The following is a 23,196-nucleotide window of genomic DNA, read 5'->3' on the forward strand; positions in this document are numbered from 1 at the left end:
ACAGAAACACCTACCACAACAACTGTCACAGAAACACCTACCACAACAACAGTCACAGAAAAACCTACCACAACAACATCCACAGAAAAACCTACCACAACAACAACAACAGTGACAGAAAAACCTACCACAACAGTCACAGAACATACCACAACAACAGTCACAGGAGAACCTACCACAACAACAGTCACAGAAAAACCTACCACAACAACAGTCACAGAAAACAAGACCACAACAGCCCCTGTAGTAATAACATATACAGTGGTTACTGTTACATCACCATCTACAGGACCTGTGAATGAGATTACAAACACAACAACAGCCACCGAAAAACCTACCACAACAGTCACAGAAGAACCTACCACAACAACAGTCACAGTAGAACCTACCACAACATCGACAGAAAAACCTACCACAACAACAGTCACAGAAAAACCTACCACAACAACAACAACAGTGACAGAAAAAACTACCACAACAGTCACAGAAGAACCTACCACAACAACAGTGACAGAAACACCTACCACAACAACAGTTACAGAAACACTTACCACAACAACAGTCACAGAAAAACCTACCACAACAATAGTCACAGAAAAACCTACCACAACAACTGTCACAGAAGAACCTACCACAACAACAGTCACAGTAGAACCTACCACAACAACAGTCACAGTAGAACCTACCACAACAACAGTCACAGTAGAACCTACCACAACATCGACAGAAAAACCTACCACAACAACAGTCACAGAAAAACCTACCACAACAACAACAACAGTGACAGAAAAAACTACCACAACAGTCACAGAAGAACCTACCACAACAACAGTGACAGAAACACCTACCACAACAACAGTTACAGAAAAACCTACCACAACAATAGTCACAGAAAAACCTACCACAACAACATCCACAGAAGAACCTACCACAACAACAGTCACAGAAAAACCTACCACAACAACAGTTACAGAAACAACTACCACAACAACTGTCACAGAAACACCTACCACAACAACATTCACAGAAAAACCAACCACAACAACAGTGACAGAAAAACCAACCACAACAACAGTGACAGAAAAACCTACCACAACAACAACAGTGACAGAAAAAACTACCACAACAGTCACAGAAGAACCTACCACAACAACAGTTACAGAAAAACCTACCACAACAACAGTCACAGGAAAACCTACCACAACAGTCACAGAAGAACCTACCACAACAACATCGACAGAAAAACCTACCACAACAACAGTCACAGAAACACCTACCACAACAACTGTCACAGAAAAACCTACCATAACAACAACAGTGACAGAAAAAACTACCACAACAGTCACAGAAGAGCCTACCACAACAACAGTTACAGAAACACCTACCACAACAACTGTCACAGAAACACCTACCACAACAACAACAACAGTGACAGAAAAAACTACCACAACAGTCACAGAAGAACCTACCACAACAACAGTGACAGAAACACCTACCATAACAACTGTCACAGAAACACTTACCACAACAACAGTCACAGAAAAACCTACCACAACAATAGTCACAGAAAAACCTACCACAACAACATCCACAGAAGAACCTACCACAACAACAGTCACAGAAAAACCTACCACAACAACAGTTACAGAAACAACTACTACAACAACTGTCACAGAAACACCTACCACAACAACATTCACAGAAAAACCTACCACAACAACAGTGACAGAAAAACCTACCACAACAACAACAGTGACAGAAAAAACTACCACAACAGTCACAGAAGAACCTACCACAACAACAGTTACAGAAAAACCTACCACAACAACAGTCACAGGAAAACCTACCACAACAGTCACAGAAGAACCTACCACAACAACATCGACAGAAAAACCTACCACAACAACAGTCACAGAAACACCTACCACAACAACAGTCACAGAAAAACCTACCACAACAACAGTTACAGAAACAACTACCACAACAACTGTCACAGAAACACCTACCACAACAACATTCACAGAAAAACCAACCACAACAACAGTGACAGAAAAACCTACCACAAAAACAACAGTGACAGAAAAAACTACCACAACAGTCACAGAAGAACCTACCACAACAACAGTCACAGGAAAACCTACCACAACAGTCACAGAAGAACCTACCACAACAACATCGACAGAAAAACCTACCACAACAACAGTCACAGAAACACCTACCACAACAACTGTCACAGAAAAACCTACCATAACAACAACAGTGACAGAAAAAACTACCACAACAGTCACAGAAGAACCTACCACAACAACAGTGACAGAAACACCTACCATAACAACTGTCACAGAAACACTTACCACAACAACAGTCACAGAAAAACCTACCACAACAATAGTCACAGAAAAACCTACCACAACAACATCTACAGAAGAACCTACCACAACAACAGTCACAGAAAAACCTACCACAACAACAACAGTGACAGAAAAAACTACCACAACAGTCACAGAAGAACCTACCACAACAACATCGACAGAAAAACCTACCACAACAACAGTCACAGAAACACCTACCACAACAACTGTCACAGAAAAACCTACCATAACAACAACAGTGACAGAAAAAACTACCACAACAGTCACAGAAGAACCTACCACAACAACAGTTACAGAAACACCTACCACAACAACTGTCACAGAAACACCTACCACAACAACAACAACAACAGTGACAGAAAAAACTACCACAACAGTCACAGAAGAACCTACCACAACAACAGTGACAGAAACACCTACCATAACAACTGTCACAGAAACACTTACCACAACAACAGTCACAGAAAAACCTACCACAACAATAGTCACAGAAAAACCTACCACAACAACATCCACAGAAGAACCTACCACAACAACAGTCACAGAAAAACCTACCACAACAACAGTTACAGAAACAACTACTACAACAACTGTCACAGAAACACCTACCACAACAACATTCACAGAAAAACCTACCACAACAACAGTGACAGAAAAACCTACCACAACAACAACAGTGACAGAAAAAACTACCACAACAGTCACAGAAGAACCTACCACAACAACAGTTACAGAAAAACCTACCACAACAACAGTCACAGGAAAACCTACCACAACAGTCACAGAAGAACCTACCACAACAACATCGACAGAAAAACCTACCACAACAACAGTCACAGAAACACCTACCACAACAACAGTCACAGAAAAACCTACCACAACAACAGTTACAGAAACTACCACAACAACTGTCACAGAAACACCTACCACAACAACATCGACAGAAAAACCTACCACAACAACAGTCACAGAAACACCTACCACAACAACTGTCACAGAAAAACCTACCATAACAACAACAGTGACAGAAAAAACTACCACAACAGTCACAGAAGAACCTACCACAACAACAGTTACAGAAACACCTACCACAACAACTGTCACAGAAACACCTACCACAACAACAGTTACAGAAACAACTACCACAACAGTCACAGAAACACCTACCACAACAACAGTCACAGAAAAACCTACCACAACAACAGTTACAGAAACAACTACCACAACAACTGTCATAGAAACACCTACCACAACAACATCGACAGAAAAACCTACCACAACAACAGTCACAGAAACACCTACCACAACAACTGTCACAGAAAAACCTACCATAACAACAACAGTGACAGAAAAAACTACCACAACAGTCACAGAAGAACCTACCACAACAACAGTTACAGAAACACCTACCACAACAACTGTCACAGAAACACCTACCACAACAACAACAACAGTGACAGAAAAAACTACCACAACAGTCACAGAAGAACCTACCACAACAACAGTGACAGAAACACCTACCATAACAACTGTCACAGAAACACTTACCACAACAACAGTCACAGAAAAACCTACCACAACAATAGTCACAGAAAAACCTACCACAACAACATCCACAGAAGAACCTACCACAACAACAGTCACAGAAAAACCTACCACAACAACAGTTACAGAAACAACTACTACAACAACTGTCACAGAAACACCTACCACAACAACATTCACAGAAAAACCTACCACAACAACAGTGACAGAAAAACTTACCACAACAACAACAACAGTGACAGAAAAAACTACCACAACAGTCACAGAAGAACCTACCACAACAACAGTTACAGAAAAACCTACCACAACAACAGTCACAGGAAAACCTACCACAACAGTCACAGAAGAACCTACCACAACAACGACAGAAAAACCTACCACAACAACTGTCACAGAAAAACCTACCATAACAACAACAGTGACAGAAAAAACTACCACAACAGTCACAGAAGAACCTACCACAACAACAGTTACAGAAACACCTACCACAACAACATCCACAGAAAAACCTACCACCACAACAACAGTGACAGAAAAACCTACCACAACAACAACAGTGACAGAAAAAACTACCACAACAGTCACAGAAGAACCTACCACAACAGCAGTTACAGAAACACCTACCACAACAACTGTCACAGAAACACCTACCACAACAACTGTCACAGAAAAATCTACCACAACAACAGTTACAGAAACACCTACCACAACAACTGTCACAGAAAAACCTACCACAACAACAGTCACAGAAGAACCTACCACAACAACAGTGACAGAAAAACCTACCACAACAATAACTGTGACAGAAAAAACTACCACAACATCCACAGAAACACCTACCACAACAACAGTCACAGAAAGATCTACACCATTGGTTGATTGTAATTGTAAGTGGTCAGATTGGAAAAACAATCACTACCCTCATGTTGAAGATGGAGACTATGAACCCATTGAAGGAATTACTGATATAGATCTAAGTGTTTGCAGAAAACCTCTGGAAATACAATGTAGAGCAACACAATACAAGGATATATCTTTGAACGAACTTGATCAAAAAGTAACATGCAACTCAACACATGGACTGATCTGTCATAACAAAGACCAAAGTATACCTCCTATTTGTTATGACTATGAAATACGAGTGAAATGTTGCAATAACAAGTGTAGTGTAACCACTCCTACTCCCACAACAACGGTTACAGAAACACCTACCACAACAACTGTCACAGAAACACCTACCACAACAACAGTCACAGAAAAACCTACCACAACAACATCCACAGAAAAACCTACCACAACAACAACAGTGACAGAAAAACCTACCACAACAGTCACAGAACATACCACAACAACAGTCACAGGAGAACCTACCACAACAACAGTCACAGAAAAACCTACCACAACAACAGTCACAGAAAACAAGACCACAACAGCCCCTGTAGTAATAACATATACAGTGGTTACAACATCACCATCTACAGGACCTGTGAATGAGATTACAAACACAACAACAGCCACCGAAAAACCTACCACAACAGTCACAGAAGAACCTACCACAACAACAGTCACAGTAGAACCTACCACAACATCGACAGAAAAACCTACCACAACAACAGTCACAGTAGAACCTACCACAACATCGACAGAAAAACCTACCACAACAACAGTCACAGAAAAACCTACCACAACAACAACAACAGTGACAGAAAAAACTACCATAACAACTGTCACAGAAACACCTACCACAACAGTCACAGAAAAACCTACCACAACAATAGTCACAGAAAAACCTACCACAACAATAGTCACAGAAGAACCTACCACAACAACAGTGACTGAAAAACCTACCACAACAACAATCACAGGAAAACCTACCACAACAGTCACAGAAAAACCTACCACAACAGTCACAGAAGAAACTACCACAACAACATCGACAGAAAAACCTACCACAACAACAGTCACAGAAACACCTACCACAACAACTGTCACAGAAAAACCTACCACAACAACAACAGTGACAGAAAAAACTACCACAACAGTCACAGAAGAACCTACCACAACAACAGTTACAGAAACACCTACCACAACAACTGTCACAGAAACACCTACCACAACAACATCCACAGAAAAACCTACCACAACAACAACAGTGACAGAAAAACCTACCACAACAACAGTGACAGAAAAAACTACCACAACAGTCACAGAAGAACCTACCACAACAGCAGTTACAGAAACACCTACCACAACAACTGTCCCAGAAACACCTACCACAACAACTGTCACAGAAAAACCTACCACAACAACATCCACAGAAAAACCTACCACAACAACAGTCACAGAAGAACCTACCACAACAACATTCACAGAAAAACCTACCACAACAACAACAGTGACAGAAAAACCTACCACAACAGTCACAGAACGTACCACAACAGTCACAGGAGAACCTACCACAACAACAGTCACAGAAAAACCTACCACAACATCCACAGAAGAACCTACCACAACAACAGTCACAGAAACACCTACCACAACAACTGTCACAGAAAAACCTACCACCACAACAACAGTCACAGAAAAACCTACCACAACAGTCACAGAAGAACCTACCACAACAACAGTGACAGAAAAACCTACCACAACAATAACTGTGACAGAAAAAACTACCACAACATCCACAGAAACACCTACCACAACAACAGTCACAGAAAGATCTACACCATTGGTTGATTGTAATTGTAAGTGGTCAGATTGGAAAAACAATCATTACCCTCATGTTGAAGATGGAGACTATGAACCCATTGAAGGAATTACTGATATAGATCTAAGTGTTTGCAGAAAACCTCTGGAAATACAATGTAGAGCAACACAATACAAGGATATATCTTTGAACGAACTTGATCAAAAAGTAACATGCAACTCAACACATGGACTGATCTGTCATAACAAAGACCAAAGTATACCTCCTATTTGTTATGACTATGAAATACGAGTGAAATGTTGCAATAACAAGTGTAGTGTAACCACTCCTACTCCCACAACAACGGTTACAGAAACACCTACCACAACAACTGTCACAGAAACACCTACCACAACAACAGTCACAGAAAAACCTACCACAACAACATCCACAGAAAAACCTACCACAACAACAACAGTGACAGAAAAACCTACCACAACAGTCACAGAACATACCACAACAACAGTCACAGGAGAACCTACCACAACAACAGTCACAGAAAAACCTACCACAACAACAGTCACAGAAAACAAGACCACAACAGCCCCTGTAGTAATAACATATACAGTGGTTACAACATCACCATCTACAGGACCTGTGAATGAGATTACAAACACAACAACAGCCACCGAAAAACCTACCACAACAGTCACAGAAGAACCTACCACAACAACAGTCACAGTAGAACCTACCACAACATCGACAGAAAAACCTACCACAACAACAGTCACAGTAGAACCTACCACAACATCGACAGAAAAACCTACCACAACAACAGTCACAGAAAAACCTACCACAACAACAACAACAGTGACAGAAAAAACTACCATAACAACTGTCACAGAAACACCTACCACAACAGTCACAGAAAAACCTACCACAACAATAGTCACAGAAAAACCTACCACAACAATAGTCACAGAAGAACCTACCACAACAACAGTGACTGAAAAACCTACCACAACAACAATCACAGGAAAACCTACCACAACAGTCACAGAAAAACCTACCACAACAGTCACAGAAGAACCTACCACAACAACATCGACAGAAAAACCTACCACAACAACAGTCACAGAAACACCTACCACAACAACTGTCACAGAAAAACCTACCACAACAACAACAGTGACAGAAAAAACTACCACAACAGTCACAGAAGAACCTACCACAACAACAGTTACAGAAACACCTACCACAACAACTGTCACAGAAACACCTACCACAACAACATCCACAGAAAAACCTACCACAACAACAACAGTGACAGAAAAACCTACCACAACAACAGTGACAGAAAAAACTACCACAACAGTCACAGAAGAACCTACCACAACAGCAGTTACAGAAACACCTACCACAACAACTGTCCCAGAAACACCTACCACAACAACTGTCACAGAAAAACCTACCACAACAACATCCACAGAAAAACCTACCACAACAACAGTCACAGAAGAACCTACCACAACAACATTCACAGAAAAACCTACCACAACAACAACAGTGACAGAAAAACCTACCACAACAGTCACAGGAGAACCTACCACAACAACAGTCACAGAAAAACCTACCACAACATCCACAGAAGAACCTACCACAACAACAGTCACAGAAACACCTACCACAACAACTGTCACAGAAAAACCTACCACCACAACAACAGTCACAGAAAAACCTACCACAACAGTCACAGAAGAACCTACCACAACAACATCAACAGAAAAACCTACCACAACAACAGTCACAGAAACACCTACCACAACAACAGTCACAGAAACACCTACCACAACAACGGTCACAGAAAAACCTACCACAACAGTCACAGGAGAACCTATCACAACAACAGTCACAGAAAAACCTACCACAACAGTCAAACATACCACAGAAAAACCCACGATAACCACTGAAACTCCAACTATAACACCTTCAACTCTTCAGTCTTCAACACCAGGCAGAACAACTTTATGTTTCTGCAAGTACATGGATCAACTTTTTTCTCCTGGTAAGCATTCAGTTATTGCCATCAATTGTTATTCATATTATCATTATAAACACAACATGCAGCCTAAACTGTAAGTTGTCTGGGCTTTGAGGTCAAACCTGTCTATTATCATAATCCACATTCTCATTTGGCATGCATTCCTTTGAAATCGTGGACAAAACTCAAACCAAGATGTGGTCAAATTTATGTCCATATGTTCCAACAAAACAATTGGCTTCATTCTGTTTACGAAATACCTTTTTCATCTTTGTCCATGCTGTAGATCCTCACATAGACTTTACATTTAAGTGTCCATTAAGCTTAGACTTGTATTCACAAAAATTGCATTATAAAGACAACTGTAACCATGGCACTGTCACTTGTGTTTCTCACATCATTAGTCATTTTTTGCGTAACTGCCTTGTTTTTTTTCTCATATAGGTAGCTTCATGTACAATAAGACTGATGGAGAAGGCTGGTGTTTCACTGCATATTGCAATTCGACATGCAATGTGGAGAAGCTTGCTAGACCATGTCACTCTACTACTTCAACTACTCAAACCACTACCATAATAAGCACTACAAAACAACCTATTGACTGTTCATATCTTAATCCACCTAGAAAGGTATTTAAATTTAGTTACAGAAACAACAAACAGATCATTGTAAAATAAAAAATTCTGTCATTATGTACTAACCCCAAAATTATTCAAAACTGCATAGGTTTTTATCTTAACTTTCTTTGTTTCCAAGGTCTCTATTCTGAGAAAGCCTGAAACAAGGTGTTTTATTCCCTGATAAAAGGAAGGAACATTTAATTTAGTCTGCTTACTCTCATTGGTATTTTGAGTTGTCAATGAAAATATCAACAGATAAGTGCAACAGCTATCAGTTAATTCAACATGCAATTGCTGATTCGTTTAAAATACCTCCATATTATAATAGATGCTTGTTGGTTTTCACAGCTTAGTTCTTCCCTGGAAAAGGTCTACAGTAGAGTCAAAGTCTCTTATATCATAAGATTTCTTCTCCCAGTAGTTGCAGAATATTGGAACAAAGGTCAATGGTTGTTTAATTTAATTTATTAGGGTCCCCATTAGCTTAAAGTGCTCATATTATGCTTTTTGGCTTTTTCCCTTTCCTTTATCGTGTTATATATCTTTTTGTTCACATTATAGGTTTACAAAGTGAAAAAGCCCAAAGTCCACCCAAAAGGGACTTACCATCTTCCAGAGAAAACACTGTTCACAAACTGCTCCAAACAGCTCTATTGTAGTCCAGCCTTTACTTCCGTGACAAACGTGCATCACTACGTTATAATGCTGCCTAGCTGCTAGCGTGGCACGCCCTGATACTCTGCAACTGACTAGCTAGCAGTGCTTACCTAGGTACTGCGCATGTGCGACTCCCAACAAAGATGGTAAAGTGAGATGCCTCACTCAGTAGCTAAAACAGAGAGCTCAACACACAGGGTGAAAAAAGGAGCTGCAGCAATGTGCAGTACAACAAAAATATGGTGTTTTTTGAAAATGAAACCACATAAACCTATTCTGGTACAACCTCTAAATACAATTATGAAACTGAAAATGAGCATACTATGAGCACTTTAATCAAAACCGAGGATATTCTTCCTGGGATCTAATAACACACTAGCCTGATCCTACCAGACTCTCGTACATTTCATTTGTACAGAGAGTCTGGCCACTCTCCATTGACAAGTGTTAACTTCCTTGAAGGCGGGTACTCTGTTGAAGTTTAAAACTATTGGATCTGCCCAGAGCCACTCTGGATCTGCCATAACCAATCGCTAACGTTTGGTCGTGTCGTATGCCATGCGCATGTGCAACAAGAGGGGAGACCGTCAAGGCTATTAGCATTAGCACCGCTAGCGATAGCTTTAGCCAACTACTTCACCACTAACGGAGCGAGCTGGAAAATCAAACTGTTCCCGAACCCCGTGAGGAGGAGGGCAACAACATCATGGCCACCAACAAAACTCAGCAAAGACTGTTCTTGCTCGGGCTTTAACTTCTGGATATTTGGCAGCGTTGCTGCCACAATGGACCGAATGGCTTCGCTCGCATCTTTGTAGTGCACGTCCTCAACGTCATCGTTCTCAGCCACTCCCTCTGTTCGCTGATTGGACCGGTAAATATTTGAACAGAGAAAACCTAAGAATATACCGCAAACCCAGACGGAGTACTGAAGGGAAATGAAAATTGAGCGGAAGTAAGTAGGAGGGCGGAGCCAGGCTAATAACACACTACAGTAACAGACAACATAAAAACACGTTCAAACACCATAAGACCAACTCACAACATTCAAAACCAGACAAACTAACAGAACAAGATATTATAAACAAAACAAATAGCAGGGGTGCCTTGACAGCTTACCTGTTTAAGGGTGCGCCCCATGTACTAAGGCTCAATCTCTACCACAGCGACCCAGGGTTCGAGTCCGGCCCCCTGCCCTTTACTGCATGTCATTCCCCCATTCCCATTCCTTTCCTGTCTTTAGCTGTTCTTTCAGATAAAGACCAAAAATGCCCAAAAAATAATAAAAAAAAAAAAAAGCTCTATAAGTAAAATTATTTACAGGTAAGTAATAAAGCATTGTGGCATACCTGATATGTCACTTAAGGACATCCACAAATAATTCCAACATAACAATTATTAATGAAATTAAAAAATTAGAAGGATTGATTTAAACAACTGTACATATACTGTATACTTTCATTAGCATTGCTCGATGTAAAATTATTTTCTTGTTTCATGGATAACATAAATTATAGATGTATATGTTGTGCATGTGTACACCTGGGGGGCTTAACATAATATCTATTTCATGGTAGTGGATTGCTAAAAGTACTACTTTGCCCTTTACAGCATGGTGAGTCCTGGAGTTTAAATAACTGCACCAGAGATACATGCAACAATGGAAGGGTAATGACAGACCATGTGCCATGTAAACCAGTGACCGAGACTGTATGTGAAAATGGGCTCCAACCAGTCAGGGTTTACGATGAAGGAGGCTGCTGTTTCCACTATGAATGCACTTGTAAGTTCAAATGAAAGCCTTTTTTAAATCTCACATTCAAGCAATGTCCTAAAACAGCTACACTACAAAAGAAACTACAATATATACAGTTTTTCTGTGATGTGACAACTAATGTAGTCTTCATCTGATATTTGCAGGTGTTTGTTATGGCTGGGGAGATCCTCATTATGTGACATTTGATGGCCAGTATTACAGCATGCAAAAAAACTGCACATATATCCTCGTGAAAGAGATCATTCCTCAACACAATTTTAAGATTCTTATCAACAACGAAAACTGTGATGCCTCTGGAACTGTGACCTGTGCTAAATCCTTGATTGTGTATTACAAAAACTATGAAGTTATTCTTACACAGGACAGAATCCCAAAGACCTTGAACAAGGTAAATTATTAACAAACTTTCTCTTTACTTGAATTTATTTAAATTATATGCAGTGATAATGATGATGATTTGTTTCACCTATCCAATGTTGCAATCGTGTAGGTGTATGTCAACGGCAAGCAGGTAGTCCCAACCTACCTTAATGATGACTTCATCATAACAAGTACAGCAATTGAGCTGCTCTTGAGAATCCCAGCAATTAATGCAGTTGTGATGTTCAAAGGGCTTTTGTTCAGCGTTGACTTGCCGTTTGCCCTTTTCCACAACAACACAGAGGGACAGTGTGGTAAGATGATAATCAAATTTCTGTTAGAATAAACATGTTGAACAGCAAATAAGGTTGCTTGTTATGTTCATAGATGAAAATATATAAACAGTGCTAGATTAAATATGAAAGTGCCAATGGATGTACCAAATGTGGTCCCACATGGGTTGTAATATCTGTCATGTTAATATTTACTTTCACAAGGTACCTGTGACAATAACAGGAAAAATGACTGCAGATTACCAAATGGCCAGATTAATCCTACATGCTCAGAGATGGGAAATTGGTCTGTACCAGATAAGAACAAGCCATATTGTGATAAGCAGCCTCCAACACCAACCCCAACACCAAATACACTAATACCCTGCAAACCTGACATTTGTGAAATTCTGATCAGCAAGTAAGAAGTTACAGAATAAATATGAACACAATACGTCAATTCATTCTGGCATATCACTATGACTAACAGCCTACTTTCTTTTTATTTGTACATAAGGGTGTTTGAACAATGCCACAAAGTACTCTCACCACTTCCATTTTATGAGGCCTGTAAATTTGATGTTTGCCACGAGGACAAACCCAACTTCGGTTGTTTCAGTATGGAGGCGTACTCCAAGATGTGTGCTGAAGCATCTGTCTGCATACCCTGGAGGAATGCTACAAACGGACTGTGTGGTAGGAGGGTTTGTTTTACTAGAAAGCTAACATTGTTATTTTGAGATGTCCACATTACCTTTTTTATCATTTTGATATTTAAATCCCCTTTCTCTTGTTGTAGAATATACATGTCCAGAAAACAAGGTCTACAAGGCTTGTGGACCAGCTGTTGTACAAACTTGCAATGCAAGGTAATTGCTCAGTTCTATAATCAATATTATGAATCAAATAATGTCAGCAGCTAGTAAATTTTTCTGTTTTAAGATGTGTTTTTGGGCATTGTAGGCCTTTATTTGACAGGATAGCTTAAGACAGGAAAATGGAGAGAGAGGGGGAATGACATGCAGCAAAGGGCCGCAGGTCAGAATCAAAGCTGTGGCTGCTGCGGTAATGACTGAGCCTCTGTACATGGGGCACATGCTCAACCACGTGAGCTAACCAGGTGCCCCTGCAGCTTGTCATTTAACAAGACTAGAGTCTGTAGCCATGCTAGTGACTCTTAGATGCTGTTATTAGGCTGAACCAAATGTAAACACCAGCATACACACAATGACAATGCAATTTAGTCATAAAACAAAGTATGGGACACATTCAAATTTTGATTTGACGATGGCATTAGATGAAAAGTAAAGGGATTACCAAGGTAAATATAATTGATCCTAAGGGGGAATCAATGTCTGTACCAAATGGCACTGCAATCCACCCAATAGGTTTGAGACATTTCACTTAAAACCACAAATGGCAACAGCTTGGAGGCGCTAGAGGGAATGTCAGCGGATCACCAAATTTATTAGGATTCATCCTCTGAGGACCATGAATGTCTTTTAAAACTTTGATGGCAATCAATCAAATAGCTGTTAAAATACTCTAGTCTGAACCAAAGTGGTGAACCAACAAACCAACACTGCTATCTCTAGAGCCATACCGCTAGCCAATACTTGGTGTTTGCACTGCATTATACTGATTATTTATAATTTTAAAAATGAAATAATTATGTCTGTTTTTCACCATAAATTGTCTTTATATTTAGATACAATGAAGAGTATGCACGAAAATGCCAGGGAAACAATGGAAACCAGAACCAAGCTTGTACTGGCTTCATGGAGGGATGTTTCTGCCCAGAGGGGCTGACTCTGTTCAGTTCAAATTCTGACCTTTGTGTCTCCGTCTGTAAGAGCATTTTCTGTTTTGAAGAAAAACTGAATTCTTTGTGAATGAATTAATGTTGAGGTAAACTGATTGTTTTTATTGTTTTAGGTTGCACTGGACCTGATGGCCAACCTAAACAGGTAAGTAGCTACAATACATGACTAATTATCATTATTCACACAGTGTTCATTGCTGTTACGACATTAACTCTTTTCCGTCTCTCAAACAGCTTGGTGAGACTTGGCAGAGCGGCTGTAAGCAGTGTGCTTGTGATAAGAACGCTCTGAGCGTTCGGTGTGAGCCTCGAATATGTCCCACTCAAGAACCAATAACCTGTACTGAGGAAGGAGAGGTGTTGGTGGCCCACACAGTGGACTGCTGTGAGAGACTGACCTGTGGTGAGTGATTCAAAGTACCACACTTACACATCTGCTCACATGTTGTTTTATATTGGATCTTTAAATAAAGAAGATATACACTCTTGGAACTCCACTGATTTTACACACAAATATCAGTTTTCTCTCCATAGGGAGTACTACTTAGCTTGTGAAAACAGTTGTATGATATATTATTTCCTCTTCTGTGTATTAGCTGTCTAAAACCAGAGAAAATACACCCAGTTGCCAGTTTATTAGGTTCCCTTTACTAAAACTGATGCAGTCTAATACAGCAGTCCTGCAATAAATCCTGAATACATTCATTAAGGTAAATTTGTTGCAACTGTTCTAGAGAGGTGTTGTTTCAACTTTATGATCATTTGGGAGGATGTAGTTTGTGGTGCTGTTGAACTGTATTGCATTATACTGACAGGTGTTTCTGTGTCTGCTGCTTTCCATAATGAGTCAGTGAATCAATCGATGGAAATTGTGTTCATTCAATTAAGAGAGCCATTAATATTTTAAGCTGTAAGTAAGTGTATGTAACAAGTATTTGCCTATTTTACAGGAGTACCTGTAATAATTTAACCAACCCTGTAACTGACCATTTTTGGTCATCTTGGTTTCGTTCTATGTTATACTCACCAACCCTTGAAATGTCTTACCTTTCAACCAACAGAATGCAAAATGAGCCGCTGTTCACAGAAGTGCCAACTGGGATTTGAATTAAAAATCAACATGTCAAATGACACTTGCTGCCCATCTTGTGGTAAGCTTTCCATATATGTTTCCGTTCCATTTGCACAGTGTTAGCGTGTGAAATACTTTAAATTAAACTAAGCCTGTATTGTCATCATCTTTGTTAACATTTTTTTATCTAGTACCTAAAGGCGTCTGTGTCTTCAATGGCACTGAGTACCAGGTAAGGAATAATATATTTTTTAAATGTGCTCTATTAAGAATATTTTGGTTTGTGTGTTACAATAACTCTGAAATCTTCAAATTAAGTATACTATAAATAATCTTAAGAATATTATTTAAAGTAAATATAGCTCCCCATTCTTCTGTATTTTCACCCTGTCATCAGACCAAAGTGACTTTTGTTTTGCTGGCCTTATTTAAAACATGGCTTAGACTTTACATTGTATTGTTTACAGCCCGGTATGGATTTCTCCAAAAACCCATGTGAATCATGCCGCTGTACTGAAAGTCAGGATCCCAACAGCAAGTTGAACACTATTATATGTAATGTGAAGCTGTGTTCCCCACCTTGTTCAGAGGTATGTTTGCATGAAACTATTAGGAGCATTGTAGTTTTTAATAATTTAAAGCCAGCAAAGGTTTATAATATACAAAAATGTTTAACATGACAGCACATGCTAAATATAGGGTCTCTCACTCATTAGTCATGCAAAGTTGGTTTTGGTTTTATTTGCTCAGGTTTGAGACATCCGTCTGTGAGATTTCTGCTGCTATCTGAATAAAGGTTAGGTTGACGGTAATTTGTGTTTGTGGTGTTTCTACTCAAGAAATTGTTGACGGTCTATACTTTAGATTATCCAGAGTAACAGGGATATACATTGTCTCTAAAAATTGATGTTGCTGTTGAATCTTTTCAACAAAAGATTTTAGTGTTCAGAGCACCACAAACTAAACTGCATTTAGATTTGAGTGGCAGCAGGAATCTCAGAGATGGATATCTTAAACCATTGCACATCCGAACAGCTAGATACCTCTTTGGGTAAGTACGAAAAAATGTCTCTTTTTGTAATTTGGATGAAACTATCCTCGGGGGGGAAATATTTTGTTAATACTACTGAGGTTGATTTGTGCTTTTTTTCAAATAGGGCTATGTGTATGAAAACACACCTGGACAATGTTGTGGATCATGTAAAAAAAATAGCTGTGTTATGGAGGTCCCAGGCTTCACTTCTCCAATAATTATTAAGGTAAGTAGAGTTTATTGGAAACACCTTGAGAATCAGAGTCTGTAACTTAAAATTGTGGTATCAGTCAGAATTGTTTATGTTGACTAATTGACCTCTTCTACACCCCTGACAGCCTTCTGAGTCTTGGTCACCACCAAATGACAACTGTACCAAGTATGATTGCCAAAAGGTGAAGAATGAGTTCATAATCTTTAAAAAACAAACAACATGTCCTGCATTTGATCCAGAGAACTGCGTTCCTGTGAGTATAATCCAGTCCTGAAACGAGTATCATTTCTTATTTCCAGGAGCTGTAATCTTTGTTAATAACTCTGACCTGATGCTGCCATATCTTACAGTATACTTTGCATCAAACTGTAGAAATGGGTTAAGTTTTGCTATTTCTGCTAATGATATGTGTAAAATGCAGAAAGAGCATTTACTTTTCTGATATTCAGGCTAAATGATTCCAAAAGAACTTTTAGGTTTTAGATGTGCTGACATTGTATAGAAGATAAAAAGACACTGTAAGCCAAATATAAATAAATGTATCTGTAAATGGGCTGAAATGATAAATACTATGAGGTAATGTATATGGTTAATACGGGAGATGTAAATACACCAAATGTGCTGAAATACACAAATATATAGTGAAGAGGTTTTTGCTTCAAATTGTCTTGTGCAAAAAAACCCAGTAATAATAGTGACTCGTGTGACTTTACATCTGTCGTCAATCTGCATATTTTATGATCCATATTTCTGTGTTACAGGGAACTGAACAAAGTGACATCAACGGTTGTTGCAAAACTTGTAAGTATGAGTTAGTCAAATAAATTCAAATTACACAATTTTACTCTCATCCTCTGTTACTCGTACCTTGCGTCGAAAGTGATAAAACAAAATTGTAGGGATGTAAGTAATGTGTTTTTGCAGCAAGATGAAAAATATGTTTACATGTCATTTACAGGTACTCCTCTTACGAACTGTCAAATGACCAGGAACACCACCTATCTGCAGACAAAGAACTGCAAGTCAGTTGTGCCAGTGGAAATCACAGCCTGTGCAGGATCCTGTGGCGCATCCTCATCAATGTGAGATTCGTAACAAAGCACCTATACAGGATATACAACAGGATATACAGTACAAACTACTTACTCAATCATGCCAAAACCACCTGTTTTCATGTGAAGTTTTAAGATAAATGTTTGTTTGCTGACACTGATCCTGTCGGAAACTGTCTCTATTTACAGGTACTCTGCAGAAAACAACCGTTTGATGCATTCGTGCTCATGCTGTCAAGAAATGACCACCAGTAAGAAGAACGTGAAGATGACCTGCGCTGATGGCAGCATGACGGAGCTCTCCTACATTTCAGTTGACAAGTGTGGTTGCCAAGTCGCTGAATGTAAAGATAACATTTAAAACTAAACTTAATTAAAGGGAACTCTAACTAATATACTTTATTAAACTTAAACAACTCCTCTCCAAAAACTATTAGAGTCAAGACTCAATATGTGAAGACACACACACTCCTTTGGATTCAGCATCGCCAAATAAGGGTGAATAAATAAAACCTTTTAAACAGCAGAGATGTTGTGTCCTGGTGTCTCTTTTAGCTTTTGAAGAGGTTGATCTTTTTGAAAACTAAACAATGTGGTGTTTTCAGTCTTAGAGGGTCTTTTTCTTACTTTTACTGTATATGATTTGAGAGACAAAAGACACATGAATGGCTTTAGATATTACAGTACATTGTCTTTTGGGGAATGGGATTATATTTGTGGTAAAGTGTGAAAGATTTAAAACATGGATTAATTTTTGATAGTTTTTCATTATTTCTAACAGCACCATTAACATAAATTATCTTACAACCCACTGAATATATAATGAAAAGAGTGTAAAGAATATCCAAACTATCTTCGTCCATCATCTGATGTTTTAAATCTGAATGTCTTCAGTGTCATTAAAACTTTCATTCTTGCTGAAGATCATGTGTTCTTGTTTTTTTTATTCCTTAGCTATTTGTTATGAGGATTTGTCTTGTGTTTGCATGATGCACTGTTGTTAGATAGATAGATAGATAGATAGATAGATAAGTTGGGAATAAAAAATGTACAATTACTTAACTAGTATTGATAAAGATGTAGATAAACCTATTGTGCAAGTTGCGCTTAGTGCAGTTGTGATGTCCATGAGTCTTATCTAACACTCAGTGATGAAGTGTTAAAAGGTTTTATTGCCTGTGGTAGGAATGATTTCTTGTAGCGGTCTGTGCTGTCGGAGCCTCTTAGAGAAGGTGCTCTTCTGTTGGACCAGTGTGGGGTGGAGAGGGTGTCCCTGGTCGGGGTTATCCATGATAGATAACAGTTTGTTCAGTGACCTCCTCTTCACCACAGCTTCAAATGTGTCCTGTTTGCAGCCAATAACAGAGCCAGCCTTCCTGATCAGTTTGTTCAGTCTGTTTGTGTCGCTGGCTCCGATGCTGCTGCCCCAGCAGATGGCGGAAGAGAACAGAGCGCTGGCCACAACAGACTGGTAGAAGATCTCCAACATTGCTGCACACGTTGAAGGATCTCAGCTTCCTCAGGAAATAGAGTCTGCTCATCCCCTTCTTGTAAACAGCAGTGCTGTTGATTTTCCAGTTCAGCCTGTTGTCGATGTTGACACCCAGGTATCTGTACTCCTCAACCATGTCCACATCTCCACCCAGAATGCAAAGGGGCTGCGGAGCCGTTCCCTTCCTCCTGAAGTTAATCACCATCTCTCCGGTCTTATCCACGTTCAGCAGCCCGTGATTCTTACCAGTCCACTCCACAAAGTTGCCCACCAGCGCTCTGTACTCTCGCTCCTGTCCATCCCTTATACACCCAACAACTGCAGAGTCATCAGAAAACTTCTGTAGGTGACATGACTCTGAGTTGTACATGGAGTCTGTGGTGTATAAGGTGAACAGAAAAGGAGACAGCACAGTCCCCTGTGGAACCCCCGTACCACTCACCACCACATCAGACAAAACACGGTCCAGACTGTGGTCTGCCTGTCAGGTAGTCAGTGATCCAGGAGACTGTGGATGCACCGACACCCATCATCTGCAGCTGTTTTGCCCACCAATATGCCTGAACCTCCACCAACCCTAACTCCATGCAAGCCAGATTCCATATGTCACCTGCTTAAGAGCAGGTAGACAAATATCTAATTTATTGTAGCAATTCACATGCATCCCCATAAGGCTGACATATTGCAGTTAAAACACAATTTTTATCTGTTTTTTTGTTTGTGTTTTACTTTTACAGTCTCTTTGCAGCGTGCCATCCCTTTGTCTCTCCTGACAATTTCTATCGAGGTTGTGTTTTTGATAGCTGCCATGTTTCCAACCCAGCAGTAGATTGTACAAGTTTGCAGACTTATGCTGCTGCCTGTGCTCAGGCTGGGGTTTGTCTGCACTGGAGGAACCACACCAGGTTGTGTGGTAAGCAACCCCTCATTATTTTACTGTAAATGCTGGGATCAGTGACATCAACTTAATTCTTTTAGTTTTTGTTGCTTCCAGCACACATTGAACAGGCAGCTGCATATTTTATTATATACACTAGGTAGGCAGTATGCATTTAAAAAAGACCCAATTGAGTTTTTTTCTTCACTAACAGCAAGTGACTGCCCATCAAACAAAGTTTACAAGCCATGTGGTCCTGCAGAACAGCCAACCTGTGAAGACAAGAAAGTTTAATAAAAAATAAAGTGTATTTTTATTTACAGTTCATTGTGTACATTAGCATTTTCTGAGACAAAACTCCTAATGGATAGTTTAGTGGATAGTAAGATGTGTCTTGTTAACAACATCATAACAATAAGTAGAGTAGAATACAGTGTTTTAAATTAACTATGTTTTAGAGATCTTAAAGAAATAACGTAAACTAATTGTTCTTTCTTGATGATTCACTATTACAGTTCTAATGAACCAACCATGAACTACACTACCGAGGGCTGCTTTTGTCCTGATGGAATGAAACTCTTCAACAAAGACTCTGGCATATGTGTTAATACATGTGGTAAGTGTGGTGTATACAACCTCTAGTCTTAACATTGAGCTGAATATATTGTATCAATCATGAAAGGCTTATTTTTCAACAGGATGTCTTGATCCTGAGGGCATTCCTCGTCAGGTGAGTAGTTCTAGTCATGTTCAGTTAAAATCCTAACTTGTGTTGTTTACTTGCAAGCAACAATTAAGTCACTACTGTGGTATATTCTTTCAGTTTAATGAGAGGTTTGAGTACAAATGCCAAAACTGCATTTGTGAGGAGTCCACCAAGACTGTGACTTGCAAGCCAAAGGCATGCCCAACACCACCTATAACAAATTGCACTGGTCCCAGGTTTGTCCTCATCAACCAAACTATGCCATCAGACCACTGCTGTTCTGCTTTAGTTTGCCATAAGACATTTCGCATCAATGCACATTTGTCCTTCAGAGTTTTCAGAATGCTATATACATTGATACCAATCTTGATGGGTTTAAACTATTTACTGTCTCCACAGAATGCCACAGCAACACTTGCCCAATCACCAACATGAACTGTCCGGTAGGGTATATGCCAGTTGTCAGTGTTCCTGAGGGAAGATGCTGTCCAGAACATAGATGTGGTAAGCGCATTAATTCATAGTTTGCCTGTTCATAAAACCTAATGATGGTAGTGACACTTAACACACGTAATTTCCATTGTCTTACTCTTTTCTAGAGCCTAAAAGAGTTTGTGTCCACAAAGACAATGAATACCAGGTAAATAAGGAAATGGAGAAAAAATATATATGTTATTTTAATGATTTCTGCTGCACGAATTCTATATGGCTATAAACACTATAGTATGAATACATGTCTTCTTTATTTGCTAGCCTGGTTCTTCAGTTCCTGCACCTCTATGTCAGGATTGTGCCTGCACCAATGAGGTGGACCCCGGTTCTGGTCTATTCAAGATACGTTGTGAGTTTCAGAAATGTCAAGAAGACTGTGACACGGTGAGAGAAATTACACTCATTATATTCATACACACAATACATACAATACAAGTTGTTTTTCTCATAATATCTTTTCTGAGAGAGAACTTGTAAAACTGGACTTGGCAACCTAATTTCCCCTTTTTCTCAGGGATATGAATATGTGGAAACTGATTCAGGTGAATGCTGTGGAAAGTGTGTACAGACACACTGTGTCGTCAGTGTTAATGATACCAAGAAGCTCTTGAAGGTAAGTCTCTGTTGGCTTTGATTCCACATGATAATGTTTAATAGCCTAAATTATCTTTTGATATCTGTACATCCATTTCACTACTCTATAGCCAGGAGAGACCTGGTCACCAACTGAGAATAAGTGTCAGCATTACACCTGTATTGATTAACGTTCAATTCACAAATTGTCTGCCCGCCATTCCAGCAGAGCAACTGCCAACCTGTAAGTATTATTTATGACTGTCAACAAATGAATCTGGATTGTCTGTGTTAACACACTAATTATGTTGATGTTGTGAATTCCCCTCCATAGGGCACAATTCAGACTGCAGCAAATGGCTGTAAAATCTGTGAGTATGGCATTTTCTTTACTTTTTGGTATAGGGTACTTAAATGAAAACAAGCCAAGTGTGTGTCTCTTTTGAAAAGGTGTGGAGAGAGAGAAGGCCTGCAAGGTAGTATCCATGAAAGCACACATTATGCACAAGGGCTGTCAGTCCTACCAGGAGGTAGATATGCCATATTGTGAAGGATCCTGCAACACTTTCACCAAGTAAGGATGATATCACTAATATTTCTCATTCCTCTGCATAGTCACAACCCCATTAAGATATGGACATTTTTTAAATGTTTAGGAGTAGTTTGTGCAGATTTTGAGTTTATTAATCAATAATGTCTCTGCTTTCTTCAGGTACTCAGAAGCAGCAGCTGCTATGCAGCATTCTTGTTCCCATATTGTCTTAACAATCATTACATCTCTTACAAAGCAATTGCTTTTGTAGAGAGAATATTTATCAATTAATCAAATAAAAATATGCAACTCTGTTTACGTCTTATCTCTTCTATTGTCTTTGTAGCTCTCTTCATGACAACATAGACACAGGTTGGTTCTTTGAAACGGGCGTTTATTACTTTGCTCTTCTGTCCTTAATGCATCCACGTCACGCCTGAAAAGAGGTTCTTAAATCCTTTGAAAATCCTTTACTGTTCGCCTTGGCCTTCGACAACAGCGTAACTCCAACTTAATTAACAGAGCGCCGTAATATGTGCTCACGTTAGATTTCCCTTGGTTCATTAACAAATTCCGCAGCAGCGGAAACCACAGAGAACTTCCTAGAGGAACAAAAAACACAATGGACTAAAATCTTTAACTATTACATCACATTCATTTTAACCTTCACATTAAACACATTTCCTATTTATTTACTGTATGAAATTAACTATAAATTTACTATGTTTTTTTCATTAATTATGTGTCATAAACATGGCACATATTTAACAGCACTTACAGTCTTGTTTGTGCCAACTTTTATTTTGCTTATTGTGTCAGTGTTTTGCTGTTACTTACACACTTGCTTTTGTAATCAGGATTATCAATTTAAAAAAATAATTATTATATTAATTTAAAAGTACATTTTCATTTCACACAGACCCAAAAGATAAACCGTATGTTCTTACAATGAAAGAAAAGTACACTATCATTTTGTTCAAATAAAACATGGTTTCAAACTG

General features: G+C 39.2%; 3 protein-coding genes and 4 long non-coding RNA genes across 8 annotated transcripts; 4 read left to right on the plus strand and 3 right to left on the minus strand.

Moving 5' to 3' along the window:
• Positions 1-29: 29 nt before the first annotated feature.
• Positions 30-1,055, minus strand: LOC116038506. 2 transcript variants are annotated; one of them, XR_004897784.1, is made up of 4 exons: positions 926-1,055; positions 602-760; positions 359-436; positions 30-91 (listed from the first exon to the last, which is right to left on the minus strand). It is a non-coding gene; the product is annotated as an uncharacterized LOC116038506 (long non-coding RNA). The 2 variants fall into 2 exon arrangements; XR_004897783.1 differs by lacking the exon at positions 926-1,055 and adding an exon at positions 872-902.
• Positions 1,056-3,847: 2,792 nt separating this feature from the next.
• LOC118495395 lies at positions 3,848-4,593 on the minus strand. Its single transcript, XR_004897782.1, has 3 exons — positions 4,457-4,593; positions 4,244-4,318; positions 3,848-3,889 (listed from the first exon to the last, which is right to left on the minus strand). It is a non-coding gene; the product is annotated as an uncharacterized LOC118495395 (long non-coding RNA).
• A 3,298-nt stretch (positions 4,594-7,891) lies between these two features.
• LOC118495397 lies at positions 7,892-8,629 on the minus strand. The gene is made up of 3 exons (XR_004897786.1): positions 8,558-8,629; positions 8,045-8,098; positions 7,892-7,990 (listed from the first exon to the last, which is right to left on the minus strand). It is a non-coding gene; the product is annotated as an uncharacterized LOC118495397 (long non-coding RNA).
• Positions 8,442-18,445, plus strand: LOC116038531 (intestinal mucin-like protein). Its single transcript, XM_036002810.1, has 18 exons — positions 8,442-8,668; positions 9,089-9,273; positions 11,533-11,704; positions 11,842-12,086; positions 12,189-12,372; positions 12,556-12,751; positions 12,848-13,026; positions 13,130-13,199; positions 14,039-14,178; positions 14,266-14,297; positions 14,387-14,555; positions 15,416-15,456; positions 15,692-15,814; positions 16,382-16,483; positions 16,596-16,724; positions 17,233-17,272; positions 17,430-17,553; positions 17,713-18,445. Exons 1-18 carry the CDS (start codon positions 8,647-8,649, stop codon positions 17,882-17,884), a joined length of 2,325 nt encoding a protein of 774 aa, XP_035858703.1. The 5' UTR covers positions 8,442-8,646; the 3' UTR covers positions 17,885-18,445.
• A 1,105-nt stretch (positions 18,446-19,550) lies between these two features.
• LOC116038528 (intestinal mucin-like protein) lies at positions 19,551-20,201 on the plus strand. The gene is made up of 3 exons (XM_031283028.2): positions 19,551-19,639; positions 19,753-19,928; positions 20,107-20,201. The coding sequence occupies exons 1-3, from the start codon at positions 19,572-19,574 to the stop codon at positions 20,184-20,186; spliced, it is 324 nt and encodes a 107-aa protein (XP_031138888.1). The 5' UTR covers positions 19,551-19,571; the 3' UTR covers positions 20,187-20,201.
• Positions 20,202-20,423: 222 nt separating this feature from the next.
• On the plus strand, positions 20,424-21,854 carry LOC116038565 (intestinal mucin-like protein). The gene is made up of 6 exons (XM_031283071.1): positions 20,424-20,508; positions 20,998-21,102; positions 21,198-21,238; positions 21,352-21,474; positions 21,605-21,703; positions 21,795-21,854. Exons 1-6 carry the CDS (start codon positions 20,424-20,426, stop codon positions 21,852-21,854), a joined length of 513 nt encoding a protein of 170 aa, XP_031138931.1.
• Positions 21,855-22,021: 167 nt separating this feature from the next.
• On the plus strand, positions 22,022-22,416 carry LOC116038534. The gene is made up of 3 exons (XR_004102123.1): positions 22,022-22,034; positions 22,114-22,237; positions 22,376-22,416. It is a non-coding gene; the product is annotated as an uncharacterized LOC116038534 (long non-coding RNA).
• The last annotated feature ends 780 nt before the right edge of the window (positions 22,417-23,196 follow it).

Source organism: Sander lucioperca, chromosome 7 (genome assembly GCF_008315115.2).
Source record: "Sander lucioperca isolate FBNREF2018 chromosome 7, SLUC_FBN_1.2, whole genome shotgun sequence".
Classification (NCBI taxonomy): Eukaryota; Metazoa; Chordata; class Actinopteri; order Perciformes; family Percidae; genus Sander; species Sander lucioperca.

What these genes read in the sequence shown, in the direction of transcription:
- LOC116038531 (XM_036002810.1), top strand. Translation starts at nt 8,647, where the DNA reads ATGGATCAACTTTTTTCTCCTG. An exon ending in TTTCCACTATGAATGCACTT is followed by an intron (nt 11,705 to 11,841) that starts GTAAGTTCAAAT and finishes TGATATTTGCAG; the next exon opens with GTGTTTGTTATGGCTGGGGA. An exon ending in TGCTACAAACGGACTGTGTG is followed by an intron (nt 13,027 to 13,129) that starts GTAGGAGGGTTT and finishes CTCTTGTTGTAG; the next exon opens with AATATACATGTCCAGAAAAC.
- LOC116038528 (XM_031283028.2), top strand. Translation starts at nt 19,572, where the DNA reads ATGCCTGAACCTCCACCAACCCTAACTCCATGCAAGCCAGATTCCATA. An exon ending in TGTCACCTGCTTAAGAGCAG is followed by an intron (nt 19,640 to 19,752) that starts GTAGACAAATAT and finishes TTACTTTTACAG; the next exon opens with TCTCTTTGCAGCGTGCCATC. An exon ending in GAACCACACCAGGTTGTGTG is followed by an intron (nt 19,929 to 20,106) that starts GTAAGCAACCCC and finishes CTTCACTAACAG; the next exon opens with CAAGTGACTGCCCATCAAAC.
- LOC116038565 (XM_031283071.1), top strand. Translation starts at nt 20,424, where the DNA reads ATGAACTACACTACCGAGGGCTGCTTTTGTCCTGATGGAATGAAACTC. An exon ending in CTGTCCAGAACATAGATGTG is followed by an intron (nt 21,103 to 21,197) that starts GTAAGCGCATTA and finishes ACTCTTTTCTAG; the next exon opens with AGCCTAAAAGAGTTTGTGTC. An exon ending in ATACCAAGAAGCTCTTGAAG is followed by an intron (nt 21,704 to 21,794) that starts GTAAGTCTCTGT and finishes ACTACTCTATAG; the next exon opens with CCAGGAGAGACCTGGTCACC.